Source organism: Ochotona princeps, chromosome 6 (genome assembly GCF_030435755.1).
Source record: "Ochotona princeps isolate mOchPri1 chromosome 6, mOchPri1.hap1, whole genome shotgun sequence".
Classification (NCBI taxonomy): domain Eukaryota; kingdom Metazoa; phylum Chordata; class Mammalia; order Lagomorpha; family Ochotonidae; genus Ochotona; species Ochotona princeps.
Genome location: NC_080837.1, coordinates 20,197,574 through 20,223,656, shown reverse-complemented (window position 1 = coordinate 20,223,656; position 26,083 = coordinate 20,197,574). Strand labels below are relative to the sequence as shown.

Here is a 26,083-nt window from a genome sequence, read left to right as displayed (position 1 = left end):
AAACTTGGCCCATTTTAGAACACCAAGAAATCCTGTGTCACATAACACGTTCTTTCAGCGCTGCCCAGTTTAGTAAGACACAAACAACCTTTCTGGGAGGAAAAAAACAGAGATGCTTTTTTTCAAATTACAAAAGCAATACACATATGGGACAAAAATCTTGGAAAAATATATACAAGAAGAAACCCACACAGACTCCATCATTCAGATTACCACCTTATCATTATAATTTTGTTATACTTATGGATCTAACTGAATTTATTCATATAAGTACATTTCATAGGTCCACATGTGCACACTATCATTCTTTTTTTTTACAAAAAATGTTGTCCTCTGTACACTATTAAGAAAGCTGTCAATGTTTTATCTGGCAAGAAATCATAAGCATCTCTCCATGTTAAAAAAATATTTTTCTATTGCAGTTTGATTTTTAATGGCTATGTAGTATTCCAGTGGGGTTTTCTCTTGAGCTCTTCTAGGAAAGACACAGACCACACCTTTGCTTTGAGGAAAGAGGACTGCTGCAGAGAAACACACCCCCACCACGCTGCCCGACTGCGCCCGGCTCCAGCAAGCACTAGCTGTAACAAACTCCACTCTACATCCTGGATTTCCCTTCTTGCTAAATCAGAACATAGGCCTAGACATTCTTTTCCCAAGCTTTAGAATGGCCTCACTGGCTGAATTTTAACAAACAATTTTAAAATGTTCAGTGGGATTAAAAAGGTAATGACGACTACAATACTCTACTACTGATGACTGATCATTATAACTGAACATTTACTTTTATACCTATGTATATCTTGTATAGGATTAACTGGGGTACATATCTCAGTGTCCTCAATGGAGTTTTCCTGAAGAGCAAGAACTTGATTTTGAATTGCACTGGGACTTCTGAACACATACATGTACAGGCAACATTAGATAAGAAAGCAGAAAAATTGGGTTCTAGTCATCGCCTTGTTTTCCATTGGAAACACCATATCAGATACATCAGTAGATTTCTCTGAGCATCAGTTTAAATGAGGCAGGACTGGGAGCACGAACTGGGCAAGATGATTCTCAAGGCTTCTTCTTGGGCATTTAGCCCAGTGGTAAGGACACTGGGAAAGATGCTTTTGTCCCACACGGTAGTACCTGAGTTGAATCCCTGGCCTTCCCACTAACGCACATGCATGAGACATGAGGTAGCGACTCCAACCACTGGCTCCAGGCCACTCCTATGGAAGCCTTGGATTCAGCTAACAGATTCCAGCTTCAGCCCTAGCCCAGCCGATGCTGGCATTCAGGAAATGGACCAGGAAAGGGAAAACAAACAGCAGTGCCATTTACTTAGGAGGCTTAGGACGTGGTCAAGGTACAGACGTTTCCTCTGTCACTGGCTGCAGCCATTCACTAGTTTCCACAGTCTCTCTTCTCTCGGGCTGTCATGTGTCACGTGGGATGGCAGACACCTCACAGATTCTGGAAAGGCAGGCCCGCGTGCACTAGCCTCTCCTAGATTTTTGCTCACTCCTTCAGGCTTCTTTACGCCACCAGAGGAGTTGGCCAACATGTCCATCAGTTCCCTCCCCACACCAGGCAAGCACACTGCCACACCCTTCACACCTGCTCTGGCTGGGTTTGAGTATTACCTTACCTGCCTTAGTCAATTGGCATGCGCAACAAGTTCATCATAACTTCTCAAAGTATCAACTTCCTCTTTGCCTTGCCCTTGTTAAAGATAATTTAAAATTAGAAAGTCACATTGCCAGCCGCTGCACCGTCAAGGCTAAGTTCATTTTGCTTTCATGCAGAGGTCTCTGCTCCCCCCAGGAGCTTCCCTTCTTGCACCTGCAGCCCCACGCCCCAGTCCCAAACCAGCAACCTTCATCTCCACGGGCACCACTCCCTTGTCTGGCTTCACTATTCTGATCTTTCCCCTTCAAATACTTCACCTGACAAAACCCACTTGAGCTTGTGGTTCTCCTTCCGTCCCTCCACTTGGGGGAGAAATATCTGAGTCTAGAGATTGTAAAGTCACCTTTGGGAAAGCAGCCTACAGCTGGCTGCCAATTAATCAGAAGACAGAAGACATCCGGTGCTGTGCCGCCTGACTTCTCAGGTCTTACCTTGATGTCTGGGGGACCGAGAAGATCTCTCCCACATAACCTACACTCGTATTTATGCCTTCTGTTTGGCTGTAACTAATTCCCTCCCTAACCGCACGGTAGTTGACAGTCTGGCAGACGTAAAGCAGCGATTACCATTCCTCATTACAGATTCAAACACTGGTCCCTCTTTCTTTCTTTCTTTTTTCTCCTTTTCTATCTCACCTCTATTCTTTGCAACTTGCCTGTTCATCCTTGGTAGCATTCTTTACTTACAAAATGAGTTCAGTGACTTTATATTCTGCATTTTTTAGTCCCTCGTCGAGTTTGACAGATTCCAGGCTGTTTCTTTCCCCCCATTAAGCACAGATTCAAGACGTCACCATTCTTGTCACGTGCACGGTTCCATCAAGTTTCCGAGTGTCATTTATACACAATTTTATTTCTTCTTACTTCGTTCACACACGCCTACCACTTACGTACAGCAACTTCACTACATTCATATTTCATAAACTTCATCAGTATTCAGCCAAATCCTCCCCCGAAGTAAGCTAGGTATTTTTAACAGTGTGCTGCCTCTTTCACGGGCTGCAGGAGTTGTTCCTAAGTGGCCCCCTTCTTTGCACCCTGGAAGGGCTCAGCCATGAGGATCTGTGCAGGAATGCGGAAAAGTCCTAATTACTTCAGGAAGCTTCATGGCAGCTCATGATCATGAGGCAGACACCCAGTAATATCATTGAGATGATGCAAAACTGGCAGATTACAAAACCCCTCATTTATCCCATAACATTTCCTACTCATCCCAAATTTCTGACGGCATTTCAGGGAAAATACCTCTGATGTAAAACCTCTACTTCAGTTTCCCTGGAACCTCCCAGAGCCTTCATGAATGTGTAAAACTTGCACTCTCAGCTACCAGTGGCAACTCCGAGGAGGCCAACAGGACCCTGGTTCTCTGACCTCTAGGAACCCACAGTGCCAATGCCATTGCTAATATGCCAGTGCATGTCATGGGATAGAGTCTGCAAAAATAGTATGTCGGTGAAGGCCATTATAATCTGTTAGGGAAAAAAAAATGTTCTCCCAGCAATACCAGAAAATTGCTTCTCTGTAATTCTTCTTAGCGTTCACATGTCAGAGCAACCCATCCACCCAAATCATGAGGTGTGGTACATCACCCTCACCATGCCCCACCTCCCTCTTCTAAAGACTTCTTCAGGCAAACTCCTTCAGGTCTTTATTCCAAAAGACAAATAACAATCATCATCACAGTAATAATAATAATCGGGCTGTCACAACATAACACCAAGACTTTCCAGCTAAATCTGCAACACAACATGGAAGCTACTACCAGGTAACTGCATACCATCATTAAGGTAGGAGGGAGAGCCAGGACACAGCCAGCCCCTGACCATGTGGCTCCAGCGATACTGGGTATCCTGAACCAGCGAAGAAAGACCCAGGGGCAGAGCAGCATCTCTGCTAGAGAACTCAAAATGTTCTTTATAGATATTGCTAGAAAGTTTTTCCTCCTCACCACAGAGATTTTGCATTTTGTGAATCTATAAGGCCCCCTGCCAAAGATAATCCCTTCAGCACATAGAAAGAGGTGGCAAAACTAGCTGGAGTTCCTGTCTACCACCACACTAGGGAGAAATCACAGTGCACTGTGATAATATAGAAAACACAGAGCTGAGTTGTAAATGTAATGGTTTCTCGACTCTTATTCTAAGGTCACTTGTGCATCCTCAATACTCAAAAGAAAAAAGGCAAGGCTCAGGACTGGCTGTGGGGAACTCATCAGGCCTGCAAAGCCACATGCCCCAGCCCCGCCAAAGCAAGCTCAGGTGGGACCCAACATGCAATAAATCTAGAGCACGTTCATTTTTTAAGCTGATAATTTCAAGTGGCCTGCAAACAATGTTCTAAATACCCAAATGGCCTCTAGCAGGAAAAATTAAAATTCCCCATTCCTGTTTCCCAGCTCTGGTAGAAATGCTTCCATCAGGAAAATAAACCTCCATAACAAGAGAGGCAAATACCAGAAGACACAGGGGCTGTGGATTTAACAAGAAAAAGGAAAACAATTTGCAGGCTGGGATCAAAACAGATTTGGTCCAGCTTTGGATACTGTCTCCATTTACAGTTCTATAATATACATTCAGAATTGATACTCAGACCAGTACCCCCATGGTACTATAAGACCCTCTAACCTCGAAGAAAGATTCAATTACATTCTCAGTGTTCTTTCTTGGGTGGGAAAGGGGAAACACACATTTTGAAAACAGACTCGACAAGCAAAAGACCATTGTTAGAGCAACCGATTCATTGGTAAGCTCTGGGTACCCTTGGAGGAAATAAAAATTATGATGTGCTGTAAATTAATCAGTATTCGACCTATCAGGAAATTTTTTTTAGATCATAAATTTAAAAATGATACATCTTGTAAAGCATATAATCTAAAAAGTCAAGTGACAAATTTACCAGGATATTTCCAAATGAAAGCTTCTATTATGGATTACAGATAACAACAACAAAAAGTTAAAAATCAGAGAAGACAGAAGCTCTAAGATAGTCTCTACGTTGACAAAACTATCTCACACTCCAGTTAGTGTTGACAGCATCTGAAGGCTTTTACAAAGTGTTCCCCTGCTCTGTCTGGGAGAATTTATCAGGAAGCTGGGATGGAATGGGTCAGGAGTCCAGGAGGGAGTGTGTAGGGGGTGCCCGCCACTACCTCAACAAACACCCTGCACACCACTGGCTCCGGGAAGGTGCAGAGGGTGAGTGGTGGGATGTTTCACGTTAGGAAAAGGCCAAATCCCCACATACTTCTGTTACTTTACACACAGAGTGGTCACATTACAACTCTATCCCCCAACCCCTGGTCTGTGGTTGAGTTTTGGCTCCAGGAACAGAGAAGTGTACTTTGAATAAGCTTAGGAAGCAGAGTTCTTCAAGCAGCCTGTGAAGGAAGAGCACAGGACCAAAAAAAGTACGATCTGCACTAAGCAGCCACTCCAGCGGAATGTGCATTGACACCCCACAGTCCCATCACCACGTCACCAAGTCCCTAAAAGCAAACATGGGGGACGCTGGGGGAAAACTGCAGTCACAGGAGGATGGCCAGAGGAAAAGAACCCGCCAGCAGCTGATCTGACTGGGACTAGGGAAGGTTAGTTCCGGACACAGGCCGGTTTGCTTCCAAAAGTGATTCAGCTGTCACCCAAACTCCTTGGAACATTTTCATCTGGAGGCACAATTCCTGCCATTAACATTCCCAGCGTCCCCTGGGTGTGCAACCCAGAGTGCATGATGTGCTCTTACCCCTGCTACTGCGAACATACAAGCTGAAGCACCTCAGCCACAGGAGGACTTCAGGGCAGGCTGTGTGCTTTGGTTGCAGAAATAGACATTTTCTCAAGCCACACAGGTTCTGGAAAATTCCAGCAGGTGACTAACATGCCAAGTGTCTGCTGTAAATGTTTTCAGCACTCAGTACTTGAATGCTAGATTAATAATTCAATTCTTTTTAAGAAATAAAGGAGAAGCAACAGAAAAAGGTTATCATAACCATCATCATATGCATTTTCTAAAAGCATTCTATTACATTTTTAAAGGGTATAATTATAAATGTTTTTATGAGCAATTTACTGGAAAATTAAAGTCCCTAGGTTTAAAAAATAATTATTTCATCTCTCTGGCAAATCATTTTTCTCCTAGCCAGCAGCTTATGCCAACCACAGCACAGGAATGTCCACCTCAGCAGCACTGAGTTGATCCGAGAACTCATCTCTGTGCCTAAGGGAAGGTGAAGCACCTGCTGTGGAGCCCAGGATTGCAGGAGGGTAGGAGACCACACTTTGCAAAGCAAAGATGCAACGAGATTTGGGAAGTTCACAGGGGTTCAAATTCACTGCAGACCCTGGGGACTCATGTGAACTCAGCCTACACTGAGCTTCTAGAAGGTGCCATGTCAATCCAACCGTGCGCTTTTCCAAGTGAATCCCATCTTTCGGTTTCAGTGTTTCTGGATCGGGCTGTGCTGGTGTTCCCAAGGACTGCATGCCCCACCCGGCTACGGCGAAGACAACACATAATATGTCAGCTTCCGGCACACAGCCAATAACAAGATTCTGCAAAACGCGTTTTTCACAACAGTTATGTTACAGCACTCATGGCTCCCTATAGTCCCTGAAAGCCTTGTTAAATTACAGATTCGCTGTGGGTTTGTTTCCGCCTCATTCTTTCTTCCCCTGTCGCCTCTTGCCTTTCTTTCTCTCCCTGTTGCTGGGTTGTACCGATGGGATTTGAACGACACCAGACATCCTTAATACCTACCAGGGAGACAGCGGAAGAGTTTCATTAAAACTGTTAACAGGCCCCGCACAGCTGTAAGGATGAAGCGAATGGTGTTTCAGATGATAGAGTCACACATCAGATTCAGGAATGGCAGGCATGAAAAGTACACAGCCCTTTCACACCTGTATTCCCCAGAGGTAACAATTCAGCAACCTCTCCAAGTCTACCCAGGAACCGTCTCTGGAGGTCACCTCAACGTCATGAGATTCCAGACCCAAACCTCTGTAGACTTGCAGGGTTGTCTGGCCAGAGGTGAACCCCACCACCCTCTTTGGAAATCATCAGAATACTTCCCATTTCCCTGGATGCCAAGTCCTGCTCTGAACTCCCTGAGGTTGAAATGCAAATGAGACGGTGATGATGTTTGCTTTTTCCTTTCAAGTCACGTGCAGCGAGATTTTAAGTATTTAAAAGGCGTAATCACCTAGTGTGTAGGTTAATTTCTTTCCGATATTGTAATTTATGCAACATTAATACTGGGTGCCAGCTCCAATTTTCTTACTGCTTACACTGTGGGAGCCGACTTGCATATCCTGCCAACTCCATTACATCATCTGAAAACCCAAACATTTCCCATTTTCAAATCCCTCTCAACTACCAGGCACACGTACACTTTATTTTTCTACCTGGCTCTTACACACACACGCCTGCATACACAGAAAGCCTGATATCCCTGAGGAGCAGACGTCACATCTGAGGTTACAGTCTGCACGTGCACATAATTTCTGGAAGCTATTACTACTGCTGTGTTAGCGAAAGACTGCCTCCATCCCTGACCTTCCTTTTTCCACTCAGACTGTTACATAACCTAGTGCCTGCGTGCAGGATGTGAGTGGAGTGTTTGGGCCTCACCTCCCTCCTCCCATTAAAAGCTCCTAACAAGGATGGACAGGCAGGGGGTTGTGCAAACAATGTAGGAGGAGGTGGCCCTTCGGGGGAGGGTGATGGAGGGGATATAGGTCAGCAGGTCAGCTGTGCAAGATGTATTAGGCACCTACTCCCTCCCTCTTCCCCTTTTGGTGGAGCCTAGGGGGCCAGTGGTACTGGATGCCCCAGAGTTACATAATTTGCAAGAACAGCAAGTTACGGATTTGCTCGTTGGTTCTGCAGCCTGCCACCCTGATCTCTGTGCAAGAACACCTTCTGGCAAGAATGACACCTGAAGATGTTAATAACACAAGTGTGTGTGTGTGTGGGGGGGGTTGGTGGAAGGTCCAACCAGTAAAGAATACAATTCCCCTTGGATCATGCCCCTGCCCCTCTGTCATCACCATTAAAAAAAAAAAAAACAAAAGAAAAGAAAAGAAAGAAAGAAAAAAAAAGCAAGCTTCAGAAACACATGAAGGGGATTTTCTCCAGTGTTTCTGATTAACCCTGTTACATAACCCGCTCGCATTCCAAATCCACCGTCTCAGGGTCTAAATATACTCTTTGCAGCCAAAAGCTCTCTGCACACAAACTCACCACGCCGGCGGCAGGTCCAGCCCCCAACCCTCCTGCCCCCTTTTCCTTTCCTCCTGGCCCCAGTCGCCAGCCCACCCATCCTCCCTGGCCCTCCCGCGCAAACCGAGCATCAGCGCGGGCACTCTTCAGAAATCGCCTTTAATTAAATGTTTTTCGCATGTGTCATCAGGATGGCTTATACTGTACTCGAATTCCATGAATGGGGAATCGCTGGACAGGGGGTGTGGCTTAGGGGAGGGGGGATACTGTAAAACAGCCAGCACATGATCAGCCATATTCCTGCCTCCAACTCTTGACATTTAGGGGCAGGCAGCGGCCCCATGGGCCCTCAGTCGCCTCCTCCCAGCCCTCCCCAAGGCTCCCCCAGAAACCGAAACCTATACGGTAGAGGAGGGGACCTGCCAGGCCAGAGCCCAAGCTGGGCTGGAGGAGACTCTGCTGGCTCCCCTGCCCGGGGCAGCTCGCACAAGCCGCTTCCTCCGGAGTGACAGGCGTGATTTATGCATTATTTACAACAGGAATGAAAGCTGTGGTTTCCTCCAGCAAACTCCAGACGCATTCAAATAAATAGCCCCTACCCCGCCCCAGAGCGGAGTGAGGCGGGGCAGCAGGGGGGGCTGGGAGGACCCACAATCAGGCCACTGCCACCTTTAGGCTTCCCTCTACAGCCTACTTATTAGGAAGAAACAGAGCAGGGGGTCACAGAGCCCCCTCCCACAGCCACATGAGCGCTCCCAACACCAAAACCAAGCCTCCCTGGCTCCGCAGCCAACCAGCAACCAGCCAGCCCAGACGCTCGCTCATGGAAAGCTTGCCACCTGCGAGAGAGGGCAGGGTTCCCAGGGCAGGAGTAAGTTTGGGTGCCCGGAGTGATAGGTCCGGAATGCCGGCACTCCTAGGCGCACACGTAGCTCCTCACCCCACTCCGTCAACCCCAGTATGGGGCTCCGAACCCGGGACTACAAACTTGCGCATCCGCCCTCGCTGCGTCCACCCAACCTGGCCAGCACCTGGCGCGCTCGCACCTAGCTTTCTTCACCTCACCAGGTGCTCAGAAGACAGCTCCCAGACCCCGGGGCGCCCCCACTGCAACCCTAGAATGTACCTTCTCCCCCTCTCCCAATCTGCCCCCTCAACCCCCGGCTCAGCGGGATACTGAAAATGCATCACCCAGGACAGGGGCAGCAGGGGGTGCCCAAATTGTCCGGAGGAAAAAAGGTAAAGGCAGAAGAGTGGCCCAACACTGATTTCCCACCCCGCCCACCCACCTCCCCATCTTAAAAGGACACTGGCGCTTTAAAAGTTTCTTTCCAGGGCCCCCCACTCCGTGGCGGGTCCTTATTTTAGTGGGGAGGGATCGCGTTCCCACCCGGCCACGCTGCTGTCCCTGGCGTCTTTGCAGGAAAATCAAAGCCAGGGCTCCGTCCGCCGGCTGTCAAGCCTCCAGTCGCCGCCCCCGCCCCCTCGTGCTCCCGCAAGCCCAGAAACCCGCTGCAAAAGTTTGCAACATTGCCGGAGGGCGGAGGGGGGAGGGGCGCGGGGCGCCGCGGGCTCCGGGTTCCACCGCAGGCTCGCGCGCACCGCTGGACCCTGTGCCCATGGGGCGCCCCGCGCCCGGTCGCCCCCCGCCCCGCCCCGGGGGGCTCCCGCTGTCCCCCTCCCCAGCCTCGCTCGCAGCCGTCTTACCTCTGCTGGTGCTCGAATAGCTCTGCCTGCGCACCGCGGCGGGCGGCTCGCTCTTGCGGGCGGATTCCGGGTTCAACGGGGTCTCCCTGGAGCCGGCGGCCGCGTCCGCGCCGCTGCTGCCCGGTTCGCTGGCGGCGGGGTCGGGGGCTGCCGGAGCTGACTCCATGTTTTTTCCCAATGTAGAGATCGCTGGAGATGGCGAGCTCCGAGACTCCCTCTATCTTCTGTTTTCAGAGCAACTCTATGGTACCAAAAAAAAAAAAAAAAAAAAAAAAGGAGAAGGAGACCGGGCGAAAGCAGGAGAAAGAGAGCAGGCGGCGGCGGCGAGAGCGCGAGCGAGCGCGCGGAGTGGCGGGGTGGACGCGTGTGTGCGCCGAGAGGCGCGGGGAGGCGGCGCCGGCCACAGGCAGCGCGAGCGAAAGCCGCCCCGGCCGGCCCCCACACACGCACTCCCCACCCTCCAGACCCCAGACCGAGAGCCGCGCACTGGTTGCCAATTTTGGGGAGGTGGGGGAGAGAGGGGAGGAGAAGAAGGAGGTGGGGGGAGCGTCCTGGGTGCCCCAGTCCTCTCCCTCGTCCCAGCCCAGGAACAGAAATTGACACCAGAGAGCTGATTGTGCGCCTGCTTCTGAGACTGTCGCTCTCCGAAGCCAGCCAGAGACGAGACAAATCCGATTATCCGCACTCAGGCTTGGTAGGTAGCTTGTGGCCGACCCTGCCCAGGACTGTAGAGAAACTAAGAAAGGAGTTAGAACTGGCCGGACCGCCCCCAGGGAGAGGGGAGGCTGGGAGGAGGTGGTACTTTCTGGTTTGGGATGAAAAGGTTTCCCATCTCGGTTAGACAAGTCTTGGTAGATTTTGTGGAGTCTACACTCGCAGTGGACAACCAGTCTTTTGGTGGGGTTGCAGGAAATGCCTTCCAACTCCCGTGCCCTTTCCTCCGCGAAGAATCCAGAATCCATTTGTCAGGGCACTTTCTACAAGTCAAGTTTGGCCTGACTTGTCCTTGCCATGCAGGGTGGATGAAATCAGCTGTGAGGCATCTTATCTCCTGGGTAGCTGCTAATTGTCAACCCGCACTGGTCCGTTTCCTATTAAATGGACGGTCTCATCCATAAAAGATGGACTGGAGAGGACTGAATAATGTCTGAGGATAGAATTCAGATCATTAACAATTCCTAAGAAGTCACATCACTTCTGCTCCCTCCTCTAATGGAGACCCATCGGCTAAGGAGTGCTTCCTGAAATCCAAGGAAAGCCGAACCTTGTAGAGGCTACCTTGAGCTGAGCACTGGAGCAACAATACCAACTTTATGGGAAAAACTCCACTGAAGGTAGCCCCCTTGGTCTTCCTCGGAAGTGAATCCATCGTTTCTTCTCACCTGCAAAGGACCCTAATCAGTCCTAGTTTTTAACATATGTTCCCCACCTTCCTTTCAAAAGGCTCCAACTTTTGACAATAAACAGTATTATTATGTGCCAGAAGGTGGCATAAACACCTGTCTTGAAGAGGGTGGGGTGAGGGAAGGGAACTGGAGAACACTTTGCTTCCACCAATTTCCTAGTCTGCAAAAATGCTTTTTTTTTTCTTTTAACGAAAGAAGGAAAATGCCTAGTTAGATACTAGTTCAAGAGCAACTTGTATGTTTGCCGACTCTCACTTGGGTGGTATGACTGTCACAGACCTTGATCTGATTGCAAATACACAATTCTCCGTGATAGTGAGCAAAACCTGTTGCCCACTTTTCCGAGTGATGTAAATCAGATGTGAACAGCTCTGATACCTTAATGCAGGCTCTGCAAGGAACCCTGACTTCAACCTGTTTGTCGGCGCCTACAAACAATGCCACGATTATGTCCTCCACCCCAAATCAGATGTAAACGGGTTTCCCTGAGCACCCAGCCACAGTCTTCAGGAGCAACCTTCACATCCTTTACCATTTGGTGAGCCTGTTAATCATGTTCTTGATGCAACTGGCCTTGTTTGTCACACTTGACTTTTCCAAGTCCACAGATATATCACTAGCACACAGTTTAATAAACAACTTCCTGTGGGACCACAAGCATCCTAAGATATATAAACTGCACTGTATATATTGTGCCAGATTTTGAAAAATACTTTTTTTGTATTTCACCTATAATACTATATGGGATCCAAGGGGCTTAAAATAAAATCCCTGACATGCTTTGGATAGGCTAACAACCTGTTTGTGGTTTGTGGTTGGGTGTGTTCCCCTGGGCCTTCACTTGACTCTTTCACTCTTCCTTCTCTAGCCAAGGTGAAATGTGGTCATCATTCCAGAAAATGACCCTAGTGACCTTAATCAGTGAAGATCAATTTTATATTCCCTTCATAGAGGGAGCCTGGCTTGCAAACACCTTTTCTCCTAACAGTGGAAGACAATTACTGCTTCTGCAATTTAAAACAATCCAGAACGCAAGTGCTTTCCCCAAGGGAAAAATAAAAGTGAGTTAGCTACGTTCCTTGACTGTCAATCATCCTTACTAAAGCGTAAATTACCAGGATTGGGGAAGCATTTGAAACTTGAAAAGCCTGATGATTAGATTTATATTTCTTTCCTTTCCTCCTGCCCCTTTCCAGATGACTAATTAAGGCTTTCCAATTTCCCAAACATTTGCAGAGCAGGGAGCCTCCTTTAGACTCTGCTGGTTGACAGAGGCCAACAGTGTCTGCTTGAAGATGATCTTTTTATTTTGCTCGGTTCTCTGACAGAGATACAAGAAGGCTACGTTTGGTACAAGACGTGAGCATAAATCGAGCCCCCAACCCTCCACCACTCAGTGTTGTCTTTCTCTCCTCATCCACGCAAGGACCTACCATATTGTCCTTGCCGGTCCTAAGTTCCTCTCATGGCAGCAGCACTAATTTTTGTTTGTACGTTTCCTCCTTTAAGATGATTTCTGGGAATCACAGAGTTACTTTTGATTCTAGTTTTTGGCTCGTATTCCCAGTTCCTCATATTCTCTCAAATTAGCCAAGGGCTAGCAACTGTACCTCCTTGACATGTGACCCTCCATTCAGCTGCCATCCATCCAGTGCCAAACCTCACTGATCAACTTCTATTCCCCAACCCTCCCAAATATCTGGCCTTCATTCGTCTAATCCATTCCTGCTAGCACTGCCAAGTTAATTACCCTGAACTACAGCTCTCATTTCCCACCGTGTCACTCCCCTGCTTACAAGACTTTAATGGCTCCCTCTTGCCTATCCAATTAACTACTAACTAGTCAACACAGTATCCAAGCCTCTTCCCCACTTATGGCTGCACTCCCACGCTAAGGATGGCAGGTTGATTTCATCTCATGGATGAACTCCTGAAGTTGGTTGGAGAGGAGTGGGCTGTGATTGATTAAGGCTGCCTCTCATGGGTGGAACCTAGGGAGTATAAAATGCAGACCAGGAGTCAGCCAACTGTCTTCTATCCTTACATAAGCCCCACGATCCACGTGTTGTCCCTCAGGCCATGCCACATGCTGCTCTTGCCGTCTCCTTCTTTGAGTTCAGGATACTCATTGTTGCCTGCCTCTTTTCTCCAAATGCCTTCTCTATTTGCTGAAATCTGCCTTTCTTGCCCATTCTCAGTGACAACCCCTCTAATGAACCTTCTCTGGTTGACTCCAAACCAAATATTTGGCTTCCTACTGTAGCATACCCCTCTTAAGGCACTCCATTCTGTGCAATGATTGCACATTTGTTTTGTTGCCTTTGGCAAAAGTTCCATTTCTAGATCACAAGGGCTTGCACACAGTAGGTGCTTGTTAGAGTTGGTAGATTTGGGGAACAGAGTTGATGTGCAAATCATAAAGCAGCCTGTCTACGCAGTGATGCTATGGCACAAACAGAATGGAAATGGGAACATTTCGACTTTCAATCACTTGAAATAAGCCTTTCCTTCTGGGATAAAACATTAGTTGACATGTAGAGGCTGTTAAAATTTATATATGCAAAAAAGTTGACAGTTATTTTCTTGCATTTCTTGAAGTGATAGAGGGAAGGAAAATGATAGAAATATATAGCAGAATTTCCCAGGAAGTGTGGAGTTTTCTACAGTCGTTAAGAACAAAGAAGACAGAAAATTAAACCTGAATGCCCACCCAACCAGGGTCTTTCAAGAAACCATTAGGAAGCTAAAGCTAGGCCATAGGGTGAAGATAGAAGGAGCTTAGAAGCAGGTGTAGGCCAGCTCCGGGACCCAATAGGGACTCCAGCTTTCCTCAGCGTGAGCCTCAGCCAGGCATGTCAAGTGTAAGAAGAACTCTGCATCCTGTGTGGGAGACCTAGAAGAGGTTCCTGGTTCCCGGCTTTGGATCGGCGCGCACCGGCCCGTTGAGGCTCACTTGGGGAGTGACTCATCGGACGGAAGATCTTCCTCTCTGTCTCTCCTCCTCTCTGTATATCTGACTTTGTAATAAAAATAAATCTTTAAAAAAAAAGAAGAAGAAGAAGAGCTCTGCATCCAAATCACAGAGGCATGGACAAACCTGAGCCCCTTCTGGGCCAGGACAGGAGATCCAGACTTGGCAGACACTGGAAATAAAACCAGAGGTTGACGTGCACCTCATCCTGCCTGGATGATCCATTCCTCTCCTATTATTCAGCGAGGAAACCAATGCAGGAGAGAGATGATGAGTGGCACAATGCGACAGCTTTGGAGCTGTCCAAATTCAAGACCTTACACTTTCTGACATGATTTGTGTGGTTGAGGGAAGTTCATTAGCGGTTACTATACCTGTGTTTCCTCCTCAACAAGGGTGAGGGCTAGTGGGGGCAATTAGATGAAGGGAAATTTTCTGAACTGCTTGACCTCTCAAATTTTACCAGCATTCTTTTGCACCTTACAGGACATAGTGAATACTGCACTGACCAGCACCATAGTCATTAGCTACAAGGTGCTGTTGATTGCTTAAAATGCAGCTAGTCCAAACTGAAATTGAAATTCACATGTATTTCTTAAGATTTACTATAAAAATGTAAAATGGCTAATTAGTAGTCTTATATTGGATGTTTGTATGTTTCAGGTTAAGCAGAATACATTATTCAAGTTAATTTCTTCATTTTCAACTTTCTGAAATCTGGCTACTAGAAAATTTGGAACTTCTGTGTGGTTTGCATTACAGGGATTTTGGACAAGAATAATAGAGAGTTGAGTTGGGGCACACAGTGGGTATTCCAGCAGTTCAGTATTAGTCATCACTAAGGGCTCCACTAAAGGCAATCCTGGGCCAGGTAACAACCGTTTTGTCACTTCACAAAATCTTAATTGTGCTGCTGCTATTTCAGGGTATTTTGCTGGATGGTAAGGAAAACAGAAAGCTCTTGTATGGAGAGTAAGATGTGCACACCACAGCTAAACAAAATTACATACACCTTTTAAAATCATTGAGAGATGAGGCTTTAACTGCCATGGAGACCTCCACAAAGCAACTAGGTGTCTTTATTTCAGCATGTGGACAGGAAGAGTTCCATCCTGGCTGCTGATGTTCCCCCTGGGAGCTTCTGGGACTCAGGCTGAGCACCTCTGTGGAAGAAAGGCAGCTACAAACACATAAATACCAAGTAACAGGTCTTTTGTGGCCTGGGATTCAGGACAGCTTCATCTGAACTTCATGTGGGTGGGGCACAGTGATACTGTGTGGGCCACAGGAGCCTGCCAATGAGTTCACTAGCCTTCTCAACTAGCTTTGAAAAACACAAGGTAATAAAGGCCACACGGTAAGCTCATTGAGCAAAGGGCCTTTCCTGCATCCCTAGTGCCAAGTACTGGGTCTAACACATGATAAATGCCATGCTGATTGACTTCATGAGTGTAAACTAATTACATCCTCCAATAATATGCCACTTGCTAAATATGTTAGATTCTAGCTCCTTTCTCATGCCTCATACTTACTTTATACACTAAGTGCCTGCACTTTGCCACAAAGTAATTTACTTTTCTAAGGTTCCATTTTCCACCCATAAAATGGACATGGTAGCCTTTTGTTTGGCCAATAACATCAGTAGAGTTAGTGATGGCAAGACACAACCATTTTTTTTAAAGCGATTTGGAAAGTCCAGAATACTGTCTCCAATAGAACTATGTATGTACTGTACTTGTGATTGCCAACACCCATGTGTGATCATTGAGCCATAAAGATATGATTAATGTAATGAAGGAACTAGCTTTTCACCCTTTTAAGTACACTATTTTTAAATTAGCTCTTACTGTTAACAAAATTAAGTGGAAAATGCAGAGACATCCCATAGGAGAGGTTATCAAAACCTCAATGGAGAATGCATATTATCTTTTAATTTTATTTTTCCATGAATTTTGAAGTCTCTTTTCTATCACAAGTCCCACAATGCCCAGCCTCTCTCACTGTCAACATCTTGCGTCAGAGAGGTATACGTGTTATAATGGGTGAACTTGCAGTGACATGCCATTAGCAGACAAAGCAGAGAGTTAATGCTAGGGTTCACTCCTCATAGTCTTTCTTCTCTGGGTTTTCATAGATGTATGACACATGCCCACCACTACCGCAACTTACAGAATATTTGTCTGCCCTAAAAATCCTTTTTGCTCCAACTGTTTATCTCCACAAACCCTGGTCACCAACTAATCTTTCTGCTGTCTTAATACTTCTGCCCCCCTGCCTCTTTTTTTTTTTTTAGAATGCCATATAGTTGGAATCATATAATACATAACATTTTCAGATTGGCTCTTTCAGTTAATAATGGGAATTTATGATTCTTCTCTGTGTATTCATGGCTTGATAGCTCATTTCATTGAGTGCTAAATAATACTCCACTGTCTCAGTGAACGACACTATTTTTCCATTCCCTTACTGAAGGCCATCTTGGTTGCTTCCAAGTTTTGGCAATAATGAATAAAGCTGCTATAAGCATGGTGTGTGGGTGTTTATGTAGACACAAGTTTCCAACTTCTTTGGGCAAATACCAAGAAGTGTGATTGCCGAATTGCACTGGTAAGAAAATGTTTAGTTTTGTAGAAAATGGGCCAATTGTCCTCTTAGGCGGCTGTACCATTTTACATTCCACTGGCAACAATCAGAACCCTCGTTGCTCCATGTCCTCATCAGCACCCAGGGTTACAGTTCTGGATTTGGGCCATTCTTACAGGCAGGTTAGTGGCCTCGTTTTCATTTTAATGTGCATATGTTATTATACCTTAATGCACATTTTCCTATGTACTTGCCACATTTGGTAATTTTAAAAAATGTATCTGTACATTTGTTTGCTGAGTTTGAGTTCTTTGTATATTTTGTTTATCAGTCCTTGAACAGATGAATCTCTGCCAATATTTCCTGTCAGTAATGGGTGGTTCTCTCATTCTCTTGACATTGTCTGTCACTGAGCAATTTTTAACTTTCATGATGATCAACTTACCAATGTTTTTCTTTCATGTACTGTACCTTTGGTGTATTGAATAAACCAGTGCAGGCTAAGGCATCTCCCCTATCTTACAATTTTTTTTTCTTTAGATTTATCTTCATTGGAAAGGTAGATCGAGAAGGAGAGACAGAAAGACCTTCTGTGTGCTGGTTCCCTCTCCAAATAGGCCCAATGACCAGAGCTGACCTGATCTGAAGCCAGGAACCAGGAGCTTCTTCCAGGTCTCCCACGTGGGCGCAGGGTCCCAAGGCTTTGGACCATCCTCTACTGCTTCCCAGGCCTTCCTAGGCCTTCCCAGGCCAGGATGTAAAGTGGAGCAGCTGGGACATGAACCAGTGCCAATATGGGATCCTGGAACATGCAAGTAAAGGATTTAGCGTCTGGGTCCAGTTATGCTATAAGAGTTTGATAGTTTTGCATTTTATACTTAGGTATGCAATTCATTTTGAATGAACTTTAGTCAATGAACTTTTATAAAGTCTGTATTTAATTTTTTAAATGAAGTTCCAGCTGTTCATGTACCATTTGTTGGAAGAATAACCTGTTATCTAATGCATTACCTTTACTCTTTTCTCTATTATATTACCTATACTTGGCGCTATATATATATATATTTCTGAGATATTTGGTTCCACTGATCTAATTCTCTGTTCTTTTATAAATTCTACACTGTCTTCATTCCCATTTCTTGAAATTGTATTTAAAAATTTTTTTTTCTTTAACTTTAGCTAACATGGTGTTACTAAGCTCTATCTAGCCAATGGTCATTACTTAACAGTGCAAACTGATTAATAAAAAGCATATTCTTTTGAACTTCTGAGTCTCCTGGGTATGGACATTCACTCATAGATGTTGGATTCCACCAAAGATTCTGCAGGGAATTGTGAGTGAATCAGGTACAGCATGTGTCTCCTGGGAGGAGTAAGGTAGTTTATGTGATTGTGTGTTTAAGAGATGAAATAGCAAATGCCATAGAACAGGTTCAGAGCAAGGACTAGGTGAGGAGGAGTCAGTGAGTCCTGCAGGAGAAATCCATGCAGGCTTCCTTCACCAGCAATGTTTCCTGAACTGGAACCAGGATTGAAGATACTAACTTGGAAAGTGGTTATGAGTCTTTCACTAAGAGAGCTGAAGTGTCTGACTCCATTTGTTTTGTCCAGATGGTCACACACAAACATTTTTCCACTAAAGAAATACAGAAGAATGTGTCCTGTGCCAGGCCATATCCCAGATGGAACACATCTCACACATATATTCCTTGTCATCTATGGGTCTCAAACTGTGGCTGTGAGAGCAGCACCAATGTCAGTGTCATCTGGGGACTTACTAGAACTGCAGATTCCCAGGTCTCAGCTAAAGTCTGATTTAGAGTGTCTGAAGGTATGTCCAGCTCTCTGTGTGGTAGAAAGTGATGCATGCTGAAATATAAAACTCCCCCTTCTACATCCAACACTACTTGATTCATAAATACACAATGTGGAAACTGTGGACGTTAAATGAGGACTCTCTGGGGAGGGAAGAGCCATGCTTGGTGCACCTAACAAGCTTTTTGACTTGAGACACGGCATGCTCTCAGACTTCCAGCACTGGGTAAGGCACCCCACCACAATGGAGGCTCTGCGTGTCTCACCATTTGTGTGGTAGTTACATAGAGAAGCTCTTTTTCCCTGTTCTTCCACAGAAATTTGCGCAGAGCTTAAATTTGAATTTTTTTTAATGCTGCCAAAGTAGCCTGAGGCACTGATGATTCAGAATGCCAGTTCTGCCCTGGTGAAGACAGATATTTAGATAGAGGCCCTGTGTGAAACTGAGTAAGAAATCAGCAAGAAATATTTTTTGCTTAACAGATCAGAAGGGTGACAAAGACGGTAGCAGTGTTCCAAAAAGCTACATCATGGTAGATGTTCTGGGTCAAACGTGGCCTTCTGACATGCTAAAAGAAAGGCTCACTTGCCACACTGTAGCTGCCCATCTCACTCAATATTTTTTTTCTATTTTAGGTTTGCCAGTTACCTCTTAAACAAAAATGCTATCTAACAAATCACCCTCAAAACTGAGTGACTGATAACAAAGAGCAGCAGTCCGTAGGCAGTCTAAGGTTGATGTGGCCTTGACTCTGGCCCAGGGATATGGGTTGAGTTCTGTTCTATGCATCTTCTGTTCCTAGGACAGCAGGTAACAGAAACATTCTTCTTACTGTGCTGAACAAGTACATAAGAAATTAAGTTTATGCATCCATGTGTCAGACCTTTGTTCCCAGCCCATTCCTAGCATCCCATGGGCAAGAACAAATCACACAGTGAAACTGTAAGTCAAGAGGAGGGAAAGGATCTTCTGCCTCCCAAGAATCCATGACCAAGGTGTGAAAGTGTTGTACCACTACAGGGGAATAAGTAAATGAAGCCAATAATTCAGCTATCTGGGATGGTTTATTTCTAGATCAGAGGTTCTCAAGTTTGGCCACCTATAATAATCACCAGGGGACTCTTGAAAAACCAGTGGTTTCATTGGTTTGGGATGCTGCCCAGACTGGAAGGAGAGGGAGAGGGTGGTACTGGAAGCCACCCAGGTGATTCTAAGGAGCAGTCAAATCTGAAAACCCCTGGTGTTAAACCCAGAGCAACAGATTCAGCTTACACAGTTTTGATCTCTACTTTGGAAAGGAGTTCTCATCTTTCCAGACCTTTAACAATGAAAGCAGGAAAGTGTATCAGATGCAAATTTGGTTACCTTCTATGAGCCTTGGGTCACAGTAATAAAAGGGAATCAGGAGAGATTTTTCTGAGTGTTGGATTTTTAAGAATCACTGGTGGTTCTGTTTGTTACTTATCTATCATTACAGTGAAAACACCGATGTGGGTGTTAATTGCTAACTACCTTTCTGGAGAAAAGAATCCTGCTACATTATGAAAAGATCTCCTTTCTCCAGACGTGGGGCACCTGCACAGATAATAAGTTTCATTTAGTTTGATATTTTCCCTAAGTATGTACACTGAGCCAATTTTTTTCCCTTTTATTTTGGTACCTTCTGGCGTTCAAGGTTGTATGAATACATGAAAGTTACAAAGGACCTTACAACTCTTTTGAGGCCCTTATAAAGATCTCTTTGAAAGGGAGTGTTTTGCTGCACATTTTGAACACAGGATGTCGGGCTGATTAAAATTGGTGTCCTTCTCCTTAGTAAGCCAGGCCTCTTCCCACTGGAATTTTTGCCACTTGAGGATATGTTTGGTCTTAAAACTCTCATGTCATTCATTTCACTGCCAATTTTATTTCACAATTTTAAGTCTGGGATCTTTTTAAGCTTCTTTAGAACAAAGAAAATAAAAACTATTGCATAATAATACCTTAAAAAATTTGTGTGTGTGTGTGGGAAAAAGACAAACAGTATTTTAAGGACCACCCCATGATACAGAAAAATTCTTCCTATCTCCCAGGAATCTTCTAGATACAGTGATCAAGCAAGACATCCTCCCCAAAATTTCCCAACATGTTGCCTGTGTCATAGACAAGTGCATGGGTTGGGAAAAACAAAAAAATACATCACCAGCTTGCATATTATGTTCCCCCATGCTGACTGACAGCTTTCATGGTTCCTGAGATTCTGAACAACCAATCAGATGATTAAATTTTAGATGACATGCCTGTGGCTAAGTATTAATGCTTATGCACAATTCTGGGGGTGGGAGAACTCTGTGTAGAGCAACAAAAATATCAGAGAAGAAAGAAGGAAGAAGACATTGGCTCTGTGCATGAGTCACTGGGAACATATTGGATACATTTATCAGAGCAGGAAGCAGTATAGAGTCAGTAACATTTCACTTTGACACTTACTTCACATCCAAAAGTTAGATCCACAAATATTTTCTTCCAGGAGACATGTTGTCACAAGAAAGAAAATCAAGACTTGGGTCCACACAGCTGTGTTCCCTCCTAGTGATTTTTTTTTCCAGGGTGACATGACCAAACTAGGAGGCATCATCAGATACCCACCACACTTTTAGTCTTCAGAGGGCTGAAGACAAGCATCCCAGGACTGCTTCCAAAAAGCCGTGTGACTCCTCAGAAGTTGCAGAACATCTCTGGGTTTCAGTGCTTTCATTTGATGAATTAGATGACTTCTGAAACCTTTCTGAAAGAACATCTAATGGCCCAAAGCACACAGGGCATTATGGAGGATGCTGTGTTAGAGGGAATTGTGTTGCAAGAGGTGCACTCAAGCAGAGGCTCAGGATGGAAGAGTTCATTAGACAGAAACAGATATTGTGAACCAGAAAGGACAGCCATGGCCCTTAAGTGATACAAGGGAACCAGCGAGGTCAGTGAAGAATTCTGACTGCACTTGACCTATTGAATGAGAAACTCTGCCAGCCAGCAACATGTTGTTACCAGCCTCCTTTCTTTGTGAATGTGGACCCAGGTTCATTGTGAGACAGAGTAACCAGAGGGAGATACCACCACATCTTGAGCACACTGTGGCTGCAACATCACCAGGTATGCTGCTCAAGGCTGGGACCTGAGGGATGACGTACTTGCTTTATGAAGACACGGCCCTAGTATATTAAGGGATTTCACTGAAGCTCTAGAGTTAATATTTTTTAATGATTTATTTATTTTTACTGGAAAGTCAGGAGGAGAGACAGAGAGGAAGATCTTCTGTCCAATGATTCACTCCCCAAGCGGCCACAATGGCCAAAGCTGAGCCAACCTGAAGCCAGGAGCCAGGAGTTTCTTCTGGGTCTCCCTCATGGGTGCAGAGTCCCAAGACTTTGGCCCATGCTCAACTGCTTTCTCAGAAGACATTCAGGGAGCTGGATGGGAAGTGGGGCTACTGGGATTAGAACCAGCACCATATGAGATCCCAGAGCATGCAAGGTAAGGACTTTAGCTACTAGGATACTACACCAGGCCCCTCCAGAGTTAATATTAAGCAAACAAAGGCTCATGTCCAGGTCTAATTCCAATGCCCATGATCTTTCTATAATACTCTTTTTCTCAAATGCAAGCAATAACACAATGAAAACTAAAAACGGGATTAAAATTTCAGGGTATGCAAAAATAAAGGGGCAATAAAGGAGGCTGGGGAAAGGACAGATTTTTGGAAACCTATGCCCAGTTTCTTCTTGATCTCATCCTTATCATGCACTAACCCTTAACGCTGCACATTTGCCCTTCATATGTTTTAACTTATTTCCTGTATTTGATACATGTTTCCACAAGGCCATGCCATGGCGCAGCTATTGGTATCACACTCTCATCATGGTTGCTGGATGGACTGCAGGGAAAAAGGTGAGCAAGTGTGACCAAGATCACATCACCTGTGGTGGCATGACTGACATGGGACAACTTGCTCCCACTTCCAGTTTCAGGCTGACACCAAGCCTACCTGTGAATACTCAGTGCACCTGTTACAGCAGTTTTGATTTCTTGGATAAGCCACCTCCCCCAGCAGATTTATTTTTTTTTAAGATTTATTTATTTTTATTGGAAAGGCAGACATACAGAGAGGAGGAGAGACAGAGAGGAAGATCTTCTATCCGATGGTTCACTCCCCAAGCGGCTGCAACAACTGGAGCTGAGCCAATTCAAAGCTAGGAGCCCAGAGCTTCTTTCAGGTCTCCCACATAGGTGCAGGGTCCCAAAGCTTTGGGCCGTGCTTGGCTGCTTTCCCAGGCCACAGGCAGGGAGCTGGATGGGAAGCAGGGCCACTGGGATTAGAACCGGTGCCCATATGGGATCCCGGCAGGTTCAAGGTGAGGACTTTAACCACTATGCTATTGCACTGGGCCCTAGCAGATTTATTTTTAAGAGATAAATCAACTTTTAGAACTGCTAACAGGTTTCAATTTGTGTCTTTCCACAAAAACATAGTCACAAGCCCTGAACCAACTAGTTACAAAGGGTTAACTTGAGCTCATGGAGATCTATTCCTAAACAACTGGAGAGTCATTTTCTCCGGGATCCAAAGCAGAAATGTATCTCTGTTAGAAACTCAGCCTTGGGCCCAGCAAGATAGTGCTAACAGTTAAGGTCCTCCCTTGAACGCACCTGGATCCCATATGGGCGCCGGTTCTAATCCCCGTGTCCCCCCTGCTTGTGGCCTGGGAAAGCAGTTGAGGATGGCTTTGGGACCCTGCACCTGTGTGGGAGACCTGGAAGAGGCTCTGGCTCCTGGCTTCGGATTGGCTCAGCTCCAGTCATTGCATCTGCTTGGAGAGTGAATCTTTCTCTCTGTCTTTCCTCCTCTCTGTGTATCTGCCTTTCCAATAAAAATACATAAATTTAAAAAAAAAGAAACAGTGTTGACCTGTAAACGGGCAGGGAACCCTTCCTGCTTTGTGGAATTGCTGTGAGCATTGAAATCAAGTTGCAAAATTTTGTGTAATTTAAACCATGGGGAGATGTAAGGAACCCTTATCCCTCTATATATGTAAAGAAGAGGTTCTCCAACTGAGGAAGGCTCAGAGCCTCAGGTGTCACATAGAGAGCAGGCTTGTAAAAACACATTGCTGGCTGGCAGAGCTTCTCATTCACTAGCTCAAGTGCAGTGTGACAATTCTTTGGTCTAAAATGGTGCTGGTGTTGGCGCTGGTGTGGCTGCAGGAGGGCCAGGGCCCACTTGGAGAACCACTGCTCTTGACGCAGTTTCTTGGGTTAGAATGACGTCTCATTTACATGTGCAGCACTTCAGTGCCTGGTGCACACAGGAGAAAAGTAACAATAGCAGGCAATACTGATACTATGATGTGCACTTCGCTTTTTCCATTGATCATTTCCTTTAACCTTTTATGTGACACCCCTCCAAAAGAAATCTTGTGATCCCTCCTACTTTTCAGATAGATAAAGTGAGGCTAGAGGCAGAGGGTCAATAAACTGTGAAGCTAAGCTTCAAACTGAGATTTATGTAAATCAAGACCTGTGCCATTAACTAAAACTATCACGAATATAACCAGTGGTTGCTAGCGGTTTGTTGATGGGTGAATGAATGAAAGATACTATAAGAAGGAAAAATAATGTTGTAATGTTGGTGACTTAAGAGAGACAGGGCAGTGTTATGCATGACCCAGTTTCCTAAAGATATGGTCAACCAGGGAAAGATGTAGTCACTTGGGGATCCTGGGATAACACCTTGTAGGCCTCCTACAGAAAGTTCCCCCGGGAGCTGATTCTAAGCAAAGGGAAATGGGACACACTCCAGGGCTCCAGTTCTCTCTCATTCACTAACCTTGGCTTTTCTTCTACTGACACAGCAGTCCAGTCGGTGGGATGAGAACTTCAGAGCATGCCGGGGACCATTCTCCCCCTATTTGCCACTCTTGGCTGTCCATGCATCAGTGGGAGAAATCTGAGCATGCAACCCTCAACGTGGAGGGAGGCTTTTTGTAGATGTGCACTCTAACTCACCAGGGGACCGTTTGGTTAATTGCTGCTTTCAAAGCAGTGAATGGTACCCTGGTGGCCTCCCAGACAGATTGTATTCCTAAAAGTGTTTAATTTGTCTCTGGGGGATAGTTGCATCCTGGGAAAATCTGGTTAAATGAATAAACGAATCTTATAACCAGGCAAGATGGAAGGTATCATAAAATCATAAAGCTAGAAGGCACTCCCTGGCAACAGCAAGTTCATCCCTTTTCCCAGCACGTGTTCACCACACAGTCTCAGGTCGGTGTTCTTTTCTGGTGATTTCAGTGGTGCACCAGGATGACATCCTACTCTTTGACCTTCAGGATAATTCTGCCCAGCTAACTTACATGACCCAAGTGATAACTTGAGCTCATTTCTACCCTCTCAGGGGCCTGTAGAGATGAGGAACAGATGATCCACTGCACCTTTTGACTCAAAATCACCTTGAGCTTGATGAGAGTCATGGAACTTCTAGTGGCTCTCAAGGTTTAGGGGTGCAGTCCAGTTGAACAACTCTCCTTCTCACTCCTCAGTGTAGAATGTATATGCCAAGAATTACATTATCATACACTTTGGGTTGGGGAGAAAGAGAGAGAGACAAAGAGAATATGAGGGAGAGAGAAATAGAGAAAGCTTTGATCTGATAGAGAGAAGGCAAGATAGAGGCAGGCAGGCAGGCAGAAAGAATTCCCATCTGCTGGAGAGAGAGAAGGAGGGAGAGAGAAAAACAGAGAACTGGTTCACTCTCTAGGTTCCTTCAAAAGCCCCAGCTGGAGCTGGAGCTGGAGGCAGGAGCTTGGCATGCATTCTAGGTCTTCCACAAACGCTGCAGGAATTCAAGCACTTGAACCATCACCATTACCCCTCTGGGAACTGCACTGTCAGCTGCAGATACTTTAAGTCCAGCAGCCATGAAGGTTTGTGTGTGTGCTTACCTCATGAATTGTCCCAGCAGATCTGCTCTGCCCTTCACAGTCCTATTACAAACTCTGTTAGTCACTAGACCAGTAGGAAATCACATATGGGCTCTCCCAGCTTCCTTGCAGAAATGACACTTACCATTCCTGTTCATAGTGCATGAGTCAAAGAGACTCTACTGGACACACCTAACTTAGGAGGCTGCGAAGGGAAATGGTAACATGTTCCCCATAGGAAGTGCAGGTGATACCTGGTAAGTCAGCACATTCTCTGCGTCAATCAAGGAACAATCCTGAGTGGGAAATTCTTTGAAAGCTATTTTTTATCATATACCTAGAAATACCTAGAGAAGAGTTCAGTGACGGTGTGAGTGGGTAAATACCATAGGAAGATGAATCAATGGTGCTATATTTTCAACAGTATGTGTACTTTGTGGGAGCTAAAGCCATTCCAAAAAATTAAAGTGTCCATCTCAGGTAGAAGTAACCTGTTTCAGAACAATCAAGGGAGTGGAAAATTAAATTCAAATGAGCTAATGTTTTTCATCTTTCAGATCCTATACTGCATGTTTAGAGTATAAAAATAAACATGAGACTATACTTGGTCTCAAAGAACTTAGAGCCTATAAGGGAGATAATAAAATTAATAAATACGTTCACTATACTGTGGTAGAACATCAGGGTGAATTGTGTAGGTTTTAGAACCTAAAAGAACTGAATTTGCATTGCTGATTCCACCTACTGAATTG

The 26,083-nt window shown here is 45.4% G+C and overlaps 1 protein-coding gene across 1 annotated transcript in view; it reads right to left on the bottom strand.

Moving 5' to 3' along the window:
• Positions 1 to 26,083, bottom strand: part of RORA (RAR related orphan receptor A) — an 808,637-nt gene that overhangs the window by 708,951 nt on the left and 73,603 nt on the right. Inside the window, exon 3 of the mRNA XM_058665752.1 lies at positions 9,603 to 9,843. Within this exon, the coding sequence (XP_058521735.1) occupies positions 9,603 to 9,768 (166 nt within the window). The 5' untranslated portion in view covers positions 9,769 to 9,843. The remainder of the gene's footprint in view (positions 1 to 9,602; positions 9,844 to 26,083) is intronic.